Raw genomic sequence first — 12,793 nt, 5'->3', positions numbered from 1 at the left:
CCGGCGTGGCCGCTTTCAGGCTTCTCTCTGGCTAAAGACGGTCAGCCCTGGCTAAATTTTTATATTGGCAAAGGGGTTCCGAGGGGCCTGGGGGTAATTTGAGAGTCATGAAAGTATCGACTATTTCAGCTATACCGAAGATAACTTGAGGAATTTTCCCTTGAATTTTCCCGCTCTGGAAATGCCTTCAAATTATTTCCTTCTGGTTTTACACCCATGTCCCAAGAATTGTTCAAAAACTTAACTATTAATTCTTTAATTATTAGTGTAGAGTAATAATAGATAACGCTGAGAACTTTTACATACATCTAATAAATAAATAACTATTTTATTCTTTTCAAGTTACATTTTGTGCATGTGTGCGTGTGTGTGTGTGTGTGAGGGAGGTATATTCTATAATATTTACAATATTTACATGGACATTTGTAAACAAGATTATGAGCGATTAGGAAAATAATTGGTCACGAGAGTGTTAATTCTTTAATATAATCGCAATTACGTTAAAAAATAAAATATGGATAAAAATATTTCGTTGAACGCCATCAAAAATTTATTGACTCTGTTATATGCTGTTTGATATATCATTCTGCAAGTAACTATAACAATCGAGGATTATTTAATAAAATATAGATTTTTACAATCTTCCAATATTGATTTTCCGACACTAATATTTCACACTCTAACGCAATTTTGCGTCTGTACAAAAAACTTTGTCGAACTTCGTGACAATGTGTCAAAGGAAAACGTTCATGGAGGGAATAAAATATGAACTAATTTTCACGGTGAATGTCTTCTCTCACGAGAAAGTGCGATAAAAATTTGATAAGAACTCTTGTTTTCTTACTGCGACGATACTGAATTATAAATTACATCAAAAACAAGAAATACATCATAAGTGTCTTTTTTCTCACTATACGTCGAAATCAACCAGTGTTTCGTAATGTTCGACGAAATATATATCGATGAAGTATACAAACGGAAATCCATACATGTACTACATTTGCAATTTAGAATTACTCTCCTTCGTGCGAGGAGAGTCGATTCTGAAGCTTCATGCATCCTTCGCCTACTCCTTCAAGGAATCTTTTACTCAAATTGATGAGGTCCAGCTCGAGCTTGTGTCCCGTGATGACGAAAAGACTGTCGGTGATTCTTTCTGCGGGATTTCCACGCGTATACAACACGTGTCAGTCGTTTCCCGACCTGGTGAAGTCACCCGACGTCCTTCAAGTGCAAACTCTGCCTCTGCCCAAGGATCAGTTACTGAGTCTCCGAATTTTCGCAGAGGCCGTGGGTTTCCAGCCCACTGTGCACTGATACGTGGGACCAGGCTCCGAGGAGTTCCTCTCCGCCGTGTCGTCGCGATCGCAATTATCCGGCGAGCCCTTCAGCCTATCTCTTGAGAAAGCCGTGTTGACGACACCCTCCTCTTGGTCAGGCTCGCCCTGCGACGACACGCCGGGCTGTTGTCCTTCGGAATCTTCCGCCGGACAGGACAGGTTCGAGTCTTTGGCCCAAGGATTCTCGCTCTCGCCGACGGTCGGTGTGAAGACCGACTGTTGGACAGGATGTGAAATGTTCACCGTGCTCGGCCAAGGTCGCATTACCGGTTTGGACGACTTCGCGAGCGCAGGGAAGAAGGGCTTCCTGAGCTCGGGGCGCGGCGTCGAGCCCTTCGCCAGCGAGGAAAATCGCTTGACGGTCTCGGTTAGAACGCGTCGCTGTTCGGCTTCAATCGGCTGCTCCTGACCATCCAGCTGCACAACCGTTTCAGAACAATTGCGAGCCATCTTCCCAGGCGTTGGAGGGGACCCGCTGATCTGGCTGAAACAAACGAGTATAATTTAATAGAGTTCTTGTATAATCCCTGTATAAAATGTCAAATTAAAACATATTAAAAAGTATTGACATTTTGAATATACATCTGAATTCTGCTTTCTGACCCGAAGAAAGGGACTGAAAAGTATTAGTTCCCATTAAATTTCACCGCGCTAAATGCGAGATGGCAGTGGGGAATGCTTTGCATTAAAAAGGATTCAATTCATTTCAAATATGCCTTGCATTCGATCGCAATCGATAATTTTCAAATGCGAACTTTCGCATTGAAAAATATTCACTTCTTCTCCTAATTGTTTTCGGATTCACGAAGCATACAAGATTTTCACGTTCTGCTCCCCATCGCATTGAAAAGTATCGGCCCGCGATCCAATCTGAGATTTCCGTAAAGCAGAATTCACGACGAAATCTCGTGAATGCGAAACAATACTTTTAAATACATTTTATACAGGGGTTTCATGCACTATATTAATACTAATAATACAGAGATTTTATACCACTGCAAAAATTACTATATTACATAAAATTTATTATATTAATTTTACTATTTGCTATTAATATAATGATATTTACTATTAATTTTATTACATGATATATTATTGATGATATATTACATGATATATAATACTATAATAAATTGTAATTTAATATAACTTAACATGTTGTAGAATTTAATACGAGGGTAGTCCCAGAAGTACCTGACCTAACAAAGAAAACAGAAAAAATTTGGGAAAAAATATCTTTATTTCTCTACATAGTCTCCTTTTCCCAGCGATGTTCAATAGCTTCGATACCCTGTTTATAGCGGGAATCGTCGAGCTCCTCAAAATAGCCATCAACCGCAGACTCCACCTCTTCATTGTTGGCAAATCTTTTACCACCGAGCCATTTTTCAAGTTTGGAAACAGAAAATAATCCGAGTGGGCTAAATCTGGCGAATAGGGTGCGTGAGAAAGCAGTTCGAACTTTAACTCATTGATTTTGGCCATCGCGATAACGGATGTGTGAACTGGTGCATTGTCTTGATGAAACGAAACTTTCTTTTTCGTCAAATGCGGCCGTTTTTTCTTGATTTCATCACTCAAACGCTGCAATAAGTTCGCATAATACTCGCCGTTGATTGTTTTTACTTTCTGAAGATAATCAATGAAAATTATCCCACGCGCATCCCAAAAAACTGACGCTATGACCTTGCCTGCAGATGGAACTGTCTTCGCCTTCTTTGGAGCCGATTCTCCCCTTTCAGTCCATTGTTTTGACTGTTTCTTCGTCTCAGGTGTGAAGTGATGGACCCATGTTTCATCCATGGTTATGAATCAACGCAAAAACTCGGCTTTATTGCTGTGAAACTTCGCCAAACACTCGATTGAAACATCCTCACGACGCTGTTTTTGTTCCATTGTGAGTAATCGCGGCATCCATCTTGCGCACAGCTTTCTCATGTCCAAATTTTCAGTCAATATGCGATGTACAGCACTTTTTGAAATGCCTACCATGTCTTCTGACTCGCGCACTTTCAGTCGACGGTCATCCAATACCATTTTGTGGATTCTCTTCACCATTTCTGGCGTGATTACCTCATTTGGTCGAGCACTGCGATGTTCGTCTTGGCAGCTCGTACGGCCTCGTTTAAACTCTGCCACCCAATATTTTACTGTTGTAAACGAAGGAGCAGACTCCACCAGAGTAGAATCTAGCTCCGCTTTGATATTGGTTGGACTGTGGCCTTTCAAATGAAAGTATTGTATCACATAACGATGACCAATTTTTTCCATGTTTACAAATTCACTGAGAGCGTTCACTATTGATGGCTGCCAAACAAATACCAAACAACGTAGCGTCGTCAAACTTTAAAACTTTAAACTTAAGTTTTATAAGGTTGCTACTTTCTACCATAGTCATTCTTTTCAAACAACAACCGCTATCTATACGTCAGGTCAGGTACTTCTAGGACTACCCTCGTATAAAGCTCTCTTTCTCAAAAAAGTAACAAAGTTCCTTGTACTTGAGGACTCTCATTGAGACAAGTGACGGTGATTAGCGGGAGACATTGATAATTGCCCTAATTGTGACCTTACCGCCTTTCGTGCACTGGACTCTCATTCGGGTTTGATAAACTTGCAGTGGAGGTGCGAGGCGTCGTGGTTCCCTTGCCTGCGTCCTCCTCTTCCTCCTCCAGAATTCCAGGTAAGAACATCATTTGTTTCTCCTCGGGCACCCTGAAGGACCAACATAAGCACCGACATCAACATTTACCTGATTATTTCCCCTCTCGCGAAGCGTCGACATATAGAGCTAACGCTTTACGCAAGCAATTTCACGAGAGAGAAAATTAATTTATTCACGAAGCATGCTTTTTGAAGATGATATTGTTTCCAAACGCGCAGAGTCAAACCTCATGAATTGCAAGCTGGACATGCTGTAGCTCTAAACGTCTTGTTCATTTTATCATAAACGATCTGTACAAAAATAAAATACTAACGTCATATTCGCCACGCTGCCGCGATATGTCTTCTTCTTGTAAGCCGCTGCGGCTTCCGTATAGGGTAGATTCAGGTTCTCAGAGTCATAATAGATGTCTTTAACGAGCGGCGGGCAACGGTTCATCAGCGTGTCGACTCCGAGGTATGAGACCTGACGTTCGCACACAATTGCACATTTGTAAACATTGCACTTCGGAATCCTCTGAGATCATTAGGAAGTGTTCTAGTTGTTCCTACCTTGACGTGACGATCGATCAGCCAGTTGAGCTCAAAGTCCTCGTCGTCGTCGCCGAAGGGGTTTATCAGCTGCTCGGCTACCTTCAGTAGCCCCATGAAAAAGAAGAACTGCAAAATTGTGAAGATGGGCAGGTACTTGTCTATCTTCAACTGGAATTGCTTCTCGACGCCGTCGATGTATTGCCGGCCGACCAGGGCGACCGCGAAGAAGCTGTACGTAGCGAGCGTCACCACCTGGGTGTACACCAGAGGGATGGACACCCAGTCGTAGCTCCACAAGAGGCCGCACTTTGTCCGAAACTCGTTGAATTCCTGCAACCATTGGAGCAATCTTGTTAATTAATTGATCCTTGCGTGGAAAGTAACGTTACGTTAAGCTAAGACTCTGCATCGGCCGATTCTGCTCGGTTGGAAAGCTCGGAGGAAATTTAATTGCGCCATTCTGAAAGAAACTCAATTAAAATCGCGTAATCGCGATTGAGCGTAAAGCTAAAGAGTAAAGCTAAAAAAAACGAAGAAAAAAGAAAGAAACCAGTTGCGATATTTGCGATTGCGTCGCGCTTCGTTATTTTTCCTTGAACTTCGCGGCTACTTCACACGTCAAAGTGGACCCGCGCTTGTAGCGCTTGACAAGAATGAAATATTATCTTCGGCAATTTTCACTCGATCACTCGTGTACGCGCATAATGCTGGCGGGACATGCGTGACTAATCGTGAAAAATAAAGCTCGCAGCTTGATGGTCTGCGAGCATGGTTTACGACTGTTTCTAGCCGCTCGTATATCGACTCGCCGTAGCAGGAGTCGGCCGTTGAATCGAATCGTTCCTTCGTCTACCAGCGATTGCAAAAGCGACCGCCTCACCATATTAGTGACTGTATTTTTTGACCGTACGCAAAAGAACCGACGCGACAAAAAAAAGTCTGACGTAACGACATTGTTCCCGAAAACGCAGCGGCTCATACATAAAGTGACTTTCACGCTTGTTATTAATGAGAAGAAAATATATTTGAAAATATGTTGAAAATATATAGAGCTCTTCGTTTCTCGGCGCGACATTAATTTTCTCGACGAGTAATGAGAATCGCGAGATGACTCTCATCACTCGTTCCGTTTTCCGTTTTCCGAGATATCAAACGAAGGAAGGAACGTTTATCGCACCTCCATAATGATCTTCAAGCCTTGCGCGTCGGGCAGCCTCTGGTTCGTACGCGCCTCTTTGAGGAGATTAACGAACCACGTGCACGGTATCCAATAAGTGTTAAACTCGACACTCGGCACCGACTGGAACAATTCGAGCTCCAGCGTAGTCATGAAGCCTGCAACACGCTCGTTAATTTTTAATTGTCACCACGTCGACTATACGGCGGCGGTCGTTCCGAGCCATTTACCGGAATCAACGACATGATCGAGGGTAGGGAACCGTCTCTTCACTGCCGAACTGATGGAACGCAGAACGAGTATCAAGGAAAGGTTGAGATAACGCATCAAGGACCTCCGCAGCATCCGGCTGTACTCGTCGTTTCCGGTGATGTAGAGCGCCACGAGATGCATCACCCTGCAGAGAAGAACAGCCGAGTTGAGAGGAATTCGTAAACTTTCGAATTCTTGAAGAATAAAAGAAAACATTTGTCCAATATTATCTGCTGTTGGAAGAAGAAGGAGAACATGGCCGGCGCAACCGAATGGCAAAAGTTTTCGTTTATCTTTATTATTGAAGATATCGATTGAGTTTAAGGGGGGGAATTACATGCGGAGCAGACCGTTTCCAGGGCTATTTTTATGAACTTTTTAACAGAAACGGTAGGATCAATAGACTTGAAATTTTCGCAGTGTTCATTCATTAATGTTCAAAGTATAAAATAAATGTGTTACTATCTATGTGGAAAGTACACATAAAAGTTTGAACGCATTTATTCGGAAACTACATTTTCTTAAACTGTCGACACGATTAAATGTTTACACAAAAAACGAACACAGTTATATTTTATTTTATTCATTTTTTTTAAACATGATTACAAGTTGAGAAAAGTTTCATTTTCGATACCTTTTTTTTTGTACAGTCATTATTTTTCCAAACTTGCCTTCGCTTTGACATGGGCTGTAATAGCAACCGTATATTTTAAAAATCTTTCTCATTTTTTCGTTTCAGAATAGTGAGGGCCCGGAATTATGTCGACAGCAAGCATAGAGCTCGCAAACGGATGACTGCATTTTTATCTATATTTGCAAATCGGATCGGTTCTTGCGATTCAATAAAATTTATTTTATACTTTGAACATTAATGGATACGCTGTGAGAATTTCAAGTCCATTGATCTTACCGTTTAACTGTTAAAAAAATTTCGTAAAAATAGTTTTGAAAACGGTTTTCCGCATGTAATTCTCCCCTTGAGATATGTCATTTGAATATTTCGATGGACTCACTTGTCGGGCCACGGTATAGCCTTGTATTGCTTCCACCACCTTTGCGCGACGTAGGACACGTAAAATCCGAGCACAAAACTCAGCGGGATCAGTTTAATCAAACTGTCGCAGTAGACGACGACTTTCTCGAACTCTCTGCAATACATTGCACTTTACGTTGGCGCTCGAATGGCGAAAGTATTTAATCCGTTTTTTATTATCAGTATCATCAGTGGAATTTGTTATTATTCTGTTACGTTTAATCGGCTATATCGAGCGGTCGGTAGGCGACGAGAGAATCAACATCGGAGCAATTTACTTATTCTCGGTGGAACGCGCTCACCTTTTTTGAGCAACGGTGAAAGCATGGCGGTAAAGCGCGGACATGGTGCCGAAGAGGATCAGGTAGAGCAGCAGTTCCCTGTAGATGAGCTTGTAGAGGGAACCGCGCCACATAAACAGCAGCCTGGTGAATCCACCGCTGGTGGAACTGGCGACCTCGTACTGATAAGAGACCGTCATGTTTTATCCATTCAGCAACACCGTGCCAGTTTCTTCTCGAGAACGACGCGCTCGCTAGCACGTTGTTACTCATACTTCCCAAAGTTTGCTCCTATCGAACCTAAAAACAAAAGCGTTGCGCTATAATTACTGCAAAGGTTTATTAACAATTAATCACGAGCGATACTTCTTTTTTCTTTTGTTGTTTCGCTTTGGGAGAATTGAATCAAATTCCTGTCGCGACATTAAATCGACTTATAATTTTAACCAATTACGATTTTAATTCATTTGTGTCTCAGTAATGCACCCACTATTTAATAATAATTAATTATTGAGTTTATTACGTCTTGATTCCAATGTTTTAGATCAAGAAACTTGATCTCTTGACTTGAGACCGTACGTCAAAAAACGACCGAGACGTCAAAAAAAAAGGGAAACAAAAATGTAAGAAAATAAAATTGCAGGGAAGCAAAAATAACTAAATTCAGAAATTCTTTTCCTCATATTTTATTTCAAAAGATAACTAATTCTAGATTTACAGAAGAAGCCTATTATAACGTTTTTTCTTTCATACAAGACGAATAATTTGACGCGCGGTGTTTGCGATTAATTTGAAGGTGTTGGATTAATTCTCCTCGGACAAAAAATTGTCCAGCGAGAGAGACCGAAATTATCGACTCAGGTTCCGACGTGGAAATTTACAACGTGATAGGAAAGAACTTGAAAGGTATGGAAAACGTTACATAGTGTGATACTGTTATACCAATGCACTAGACAATTATTTATCGCACAGAACACCCACACGTGCAAACACCTTATTTTCGCCAGCGACCGTAACCGTCTCGACACTTTTGCGTCTAGCAGGCTTGCAGTTCTCGAAACGCAGCGAGTGATGTTTCGCTGTCGCGGCTTCGACGAGGCTTGTGCCAGTAGACAATTAATTCGGCCCATTGTAAAATGCAATTTCGCAACTTTTCCACGAACGACGGGGCGCGTGCATCACTCTCGGCTTCAATCTCTTCCGAAACAATCGCGCATTGTTCGCGATTACTCGCGGAGCCGAATGATCACCCAGGAAGAATCCGTTTGAGTGAATTTTTGATCCTTCGGGGCAATTTCCCCGAAGGACTTGAGGTCGCCGCGGTGACACTTGGAGAGCGCGCTGCGCGCGATCGCATCATTCGCCAGAAATATACCGCGAGATGCTAAACGCCGACTAAAAACGGAGTGATGTAGGCTCGGATTCTTCTCGTACCAACGATGTGCCATGATGCAAGCTGAATCGCGTTTATCGCGGGTAAAGCAAAGCCGTCACATTGTGAGAGAGGGAAGAAAATTAAACGAAACAATCTCAATTAAAAAAATATTCTGTTTTGTACGAAGAGAGCGTGTCAACTTCTCAGACGTGCGGATTCAACCTCGTCGGAGGCGCAGCTTGGGTCCACGTGATCCTCAGCGCTCTGTACGTGCATCTCGTCATTGTTCGTCACGGCTGTGAGCTGGCCGGTCTCAAGTTGCACACGATATGACGCCAAAAACGGGCACGCACGTCACAAGCGAGACGTCATCGGGCCGGCGCGGCGCGGCGGCGTGTGTGGCGACTCGAGAGTCTTTCAGCGTGCATTTCTTTTTCTTTTTTTTTTCCTTTCTTTCTTTCGGGACGCACCGTAAATAATGTCTAATAGTCTGTCGGGAATCGCGCCAGTATGCGGCAGCGACGGTAAATATAACTTTGAGCGTCGATGTAATCACTGTGTCTGGGTAAACACACAATTTACACGAGATTTCCGGGCGCGCGACCTTTGCGACTGCACCTTGGGACGCACTTTGTCGATCGACACCTCGAGGGTGCATTTATCGCGGCCAGAACGACCAGGCGGACGAAGGCGTTCGCCTTCGCGCACTTGGCACTTTAGTTGTTGTTACTCGACGCCTGAAACGTTGCGAATGTCTAGGAAATAGTTCGAGCCCCCCTGCCTCACTCGAGTTTTCGTTCCGCTGCTTATGGCGAAGGAAACGCTACTTGCAGCGTATGAGGAAGAGATCCCGCTCTTCTCAGGACTCTCAGAGTTCGACTAAAGATTATTTTGATTGAACTATCAGTGTGCGTTTATTAGAAAAAAAAAAAAAAGGAAAGAACTGTACTTGATCGGAAGCTGTCTCTGACATTTTTGCTTACGACTCATGCGTCAAAATTACATTTGAAATTTATTTAAAAATTTATTAAAAAATTTATTAAATTCAAATTTATTTGCATTTAAAATTATATTTCGTCCGTTTGCATACGAAGACTTGACGATGTCGTAATTATCAATCATAGAAATCACTTCTCGGGTGTGTTTCAAATTTTCAAATTGTGGAGCATCACAAAAATTTAGATACATCCGAGCTGATAAAAATTACGAGCGAAAGTACAATGCGACATCGTAATCAACAAAGGCTCGGTTATTGATGTTGACATATACGGGGATACCCATTGCGTACAATAATTCAAACAATCCACGACAGATGATTTTACGGTCGACGCGGATCTATCGCATATTTCTTAACGTAACTCGCGAAATTACCGCTCCTATCGAAGCGCGTGGCATTCTTGGCCGGCGAGCTATTGCATTAAGTACGCGGAGCATCGCGCCGCATCGCATCGCGTCGTTTCGATCTGAATTTGAGCGTATCCGGACTTGCGCGAGAGCGGATAAGTCCCGTGTAATACCTTCATTCTTAGTCATTCGCGTCGTGGCCAGGTGTCGGAACGGCGCGAGCGCCTGCACTCACGGGGGCGCGATGACGCCGTTAATAATACGGTATACGCGACGTCGTCGGCGTGTCTGACGGATCGTCTGACGGTCGTACTATATTTCCGCGCGACCTTCCCGAAAATACTCTCGGCAGAGACGCGTCGGTCGTTGGCGAAATGTGGAAATTAAGATTCCTTCGTGGAAGGAGGACGGATCTCGCTCGCGTCTCCGAGCCGACTTCCGATTAAGGACTAAATATACCGCAAACTTGGAAGCGCTCTTCTCGGCCGACGTATCGATACGTGAAGAAAAATTACTCAAGGCGGACAATGAATCTCTCGGTGTCAAGTGTGTCGCGTTTTCCGCCTGTTTGTGTATGCCGTGCTTGAATTTTTACCTTGAGATTACTGCATAATTAGAATATAAATAGAGTTACATCGCACAGAGTCGAGATAAGAAGCTTCGTGAATGATTTGTTTGAAAATGATGGAGACACAATGAGCTTATACTTTATACAAAAAGATTGCACCTTCAATTCCTTACAATTTGGTATAACAATGCATATTAATTAGAGGCAGTCGGATTTTGTTAACACAAGTTTTAATTAAACCGTCTTCGTGAAGCTCTGCTACCAGCTAATGGTACCATCAATCGCGGTTGCTAATTAGAAATTGGATAATTTAACTTTACTAACACGTGCAGGAAAATAGAATTTTGAATATGGGCCAAGGACATGCCTGCGTACGGGTTCGTATTAACGAACACGCAGACGAGTACATGCCATTAATTAGACATTTTATACTTGCTGGTCGGTATCTGTTAATCTATTAATAAAGAGAAAATGTTCAAGAGAACTATATATATACTTGCGTGGAAACGTACAAGATCATCATCTTCCCTTTTCTCCTCCAAAGCAAGAGAAAAACTTTTGCGCGCGTTTTTTCGTCGATTCGTGTTATTCGTGTACGAGATAAGCTGATTGTAGGATTCACCATCATCACTTGGACATTCATCGTGTTACACGCCGAAGTAAATAGCCGCGTGAATATTTAGCGTCTCGCGGAAGCGCGTGAATGATCAATGAACAAATTTCCGCTTTCGCGTTCCTAAGTGCACCTTTGTGCACCATAATACGCTTCAATTGGGTTTCGCTGTATCATTTGAACTTTGTGAGTCCCCAAATTTTATTTATGCGAATGATCTCTGTTGAAATATATATATATATATATATTTATAGCAGAGTTTCTCGTGGTATATTGTGCGCGTGTCCTTGCACGTGTATCCTATCCAATATTTTTTTTAATGTCACACAAAGCACGCTTAAAAGTTGATGACTGTTATAACATATCGACACACCGTGCGGCATACATTTTTCAACTGTATATACCTGCTACGCTCGTTATCTCTCTCTTCCCGCTACAATTATTTTTTATTGCGCACACCGACGTGTCGAATTTGTATTTACCGTTTTCACCTGCACGTGCCGTCGCGCTGAATCATGAAAACTAAACGACAAGAAGTTCCGACCTCCCTTTCGATTATGCAATTTGCGAAACCAATTGTTCGAAGCGGCGCATTAATTAATTTCAAATTTTGACGTCAGCCGTCGCGATCGGTTGACGTCACACAGTCTTCGGGCATTATTAATAAGTGGCTGATTCGCGATGTTTACTTGAACCCTTTCAGGGGAGCACTTTCTCCGGCGAATAAATGTGCGATTCATTCAGCGGAGGACCGAACCGACAATGAGCTGTCGCTTCTTCTTCAGCTGCGTTTCTTCTCACGGAGCAACTCTTGAAATTCTAACTCTCTTTGAGCCGCCGCCGAACGTACACATGTATTTAATTATACGCTGCAGAACTGAACGAAGGATTCTGTCCCCGACAGAGCAGAATGAACAATATATATTCGGCATACTCTAACTCGTTTAATCACAATTCCGACGGAGATTTCGTAACGTTCGGAAAACACCTCTCTGTCACTCGCCATCCATCGCTAGCAACAACTCGAATCCATGTGTTCCATTCTCTTCTTCTGTTCACAAGGCAGGGATGTTCGTTCACGACCGGAAGGCCTTCACCGGTGCACTCCGTGATCTATCGCTTCTCAAGGCCAGCCGACATTTTTCCTTCCTGAAACACCCGCGCGTTCCAGCAGCCGCCGAGTGTCCGCGGATCGGCGCGGCGGGATGAATTTGTCGAGCCGGTCGTGAGGATCGCGCGATGATCTTGCCGAAAATCGCGAATCGAGAACCCGTCGCTAGGTGGCAGGGAACGCGATTCGCACCGCGACCGCGAGGGAAATCGTCGCGGGCTGCGCACTTGGCGCTCGTCGGCGACCAACTGGTTGCGCGCGCGGAGACGCGCGCTGTTGCATAGTCGACGGAATATTAAACATTGCTGCTGGGCGATCGCGATCCGATGGCAGATGCCCAAAATCTAAAAAGGGCCGAATGTCAAGCTCACACGCCTATAGATCGCGCGTGCCTCCGCCGGAGTCGCGCACGCGGTAACGTGCGCGATTTCCCTGCGGGAAACACGCAAGGGGAACATGAAAAGCCGCGTCTCGAAGCGGCCGGGGAGATTTAATAGCGTT

At 43.4% G+C, this 12,793-nt stretch overlaps 1 protein-coding gene across 4 annotated transcripts; it reads right to left on the bottom strand.

Moving 5' to 3' along the window:
* Positions 1 to 357: 357 nt before the first annotated feature.
* On the bottom strand, positions 358 to 12,568 carry LOC105181593 (bestrophin-2). 4 transcript variants are annotated; one of them, XM_011138466.2, is made up of 9 exons: positions 11,081 to 12,568; positions 7,303 to 7,581; positions 6,981 to 7,115; positions 5,946 to 6,112; positions 5,716 to 5,873; positions 4,557 to 4,868; positions 4,319 to 4,470; positions 3,915 to 4,055; positions 358 to 1,824 (listed from the first exon to the last, which is right to left on the bottom strand). In XM_011138466.2, the coding sequence occupies exons 2-9, from the start codon at positions 7,479 to 7,481 to the stop codon at positions 1,257 to 1,259; spliced, it is 1,812 nt and encodes a 603-aa protein (XP_011136768.1). In that variant the 5' UTR covers positions 7,482 to 7,581; positions 11,081 to 12,568; the 3' UTR covers positions 358 to 1,256. The 4 variants fall into 4 exon arrangements, with proteins under 4 accessions (XP_011136768.1, XP_011136770.1, XP_025153867.1 ...); XM_011138468.2 differs by having other exon boundaries at positions 11,871 to 12,568; XM_019840640.2 differs by having other exon boundaries at positions 1,516 to 1,820.
* Positions 12,569 to 12,793: the final 225 nt, after the last annotated feature.

The sequence above is a fragment of the Harpegnathos saltator genome, unplaced genomic scaffold, assembly GCF_003227715.2.
Source record: "Harpegnathos saltator strain DR-91 unplaced genomic scaffold, Hsal_v8.6 scaffold203, whole genome shotgun sequence".
In the NCBI taxonomy this organism is placed as follows: Eukaryota; Metazoa; Arthropoda; class Insecta; order Hymenoptera; family Formicidae; genus Harpegnathos; species Harpegnathos saltator.
This window is presented reverse-complemented; position numbering and strand designations above follow the sequence as displayed.

Bases quoted from the DNA above. Each gene is read 5' to 3' on its own strand.
- LOC105181593 (XM_011138466.2), bottom strand. From the start codon at position 7,481: ATGACGGTCTCTTATCAGTACGAGGTCGCCAGTTCCACCAGCGGTGGA. The intron at 5,874-5,945 runs GTAAATGGCTCG...AGCGTGTTGCAG, and splicing joins CGATCATGTCGTTGATTCCG to GCTTCATGACTACGCTGGAG. The intron at 4,471-4,556 runs GTAGGAACAACT...TGCGAACGTCAG, and splicing joins TGATCGATCGTCACGTCAAG to GTCTCATACCTCGGAGTCGA.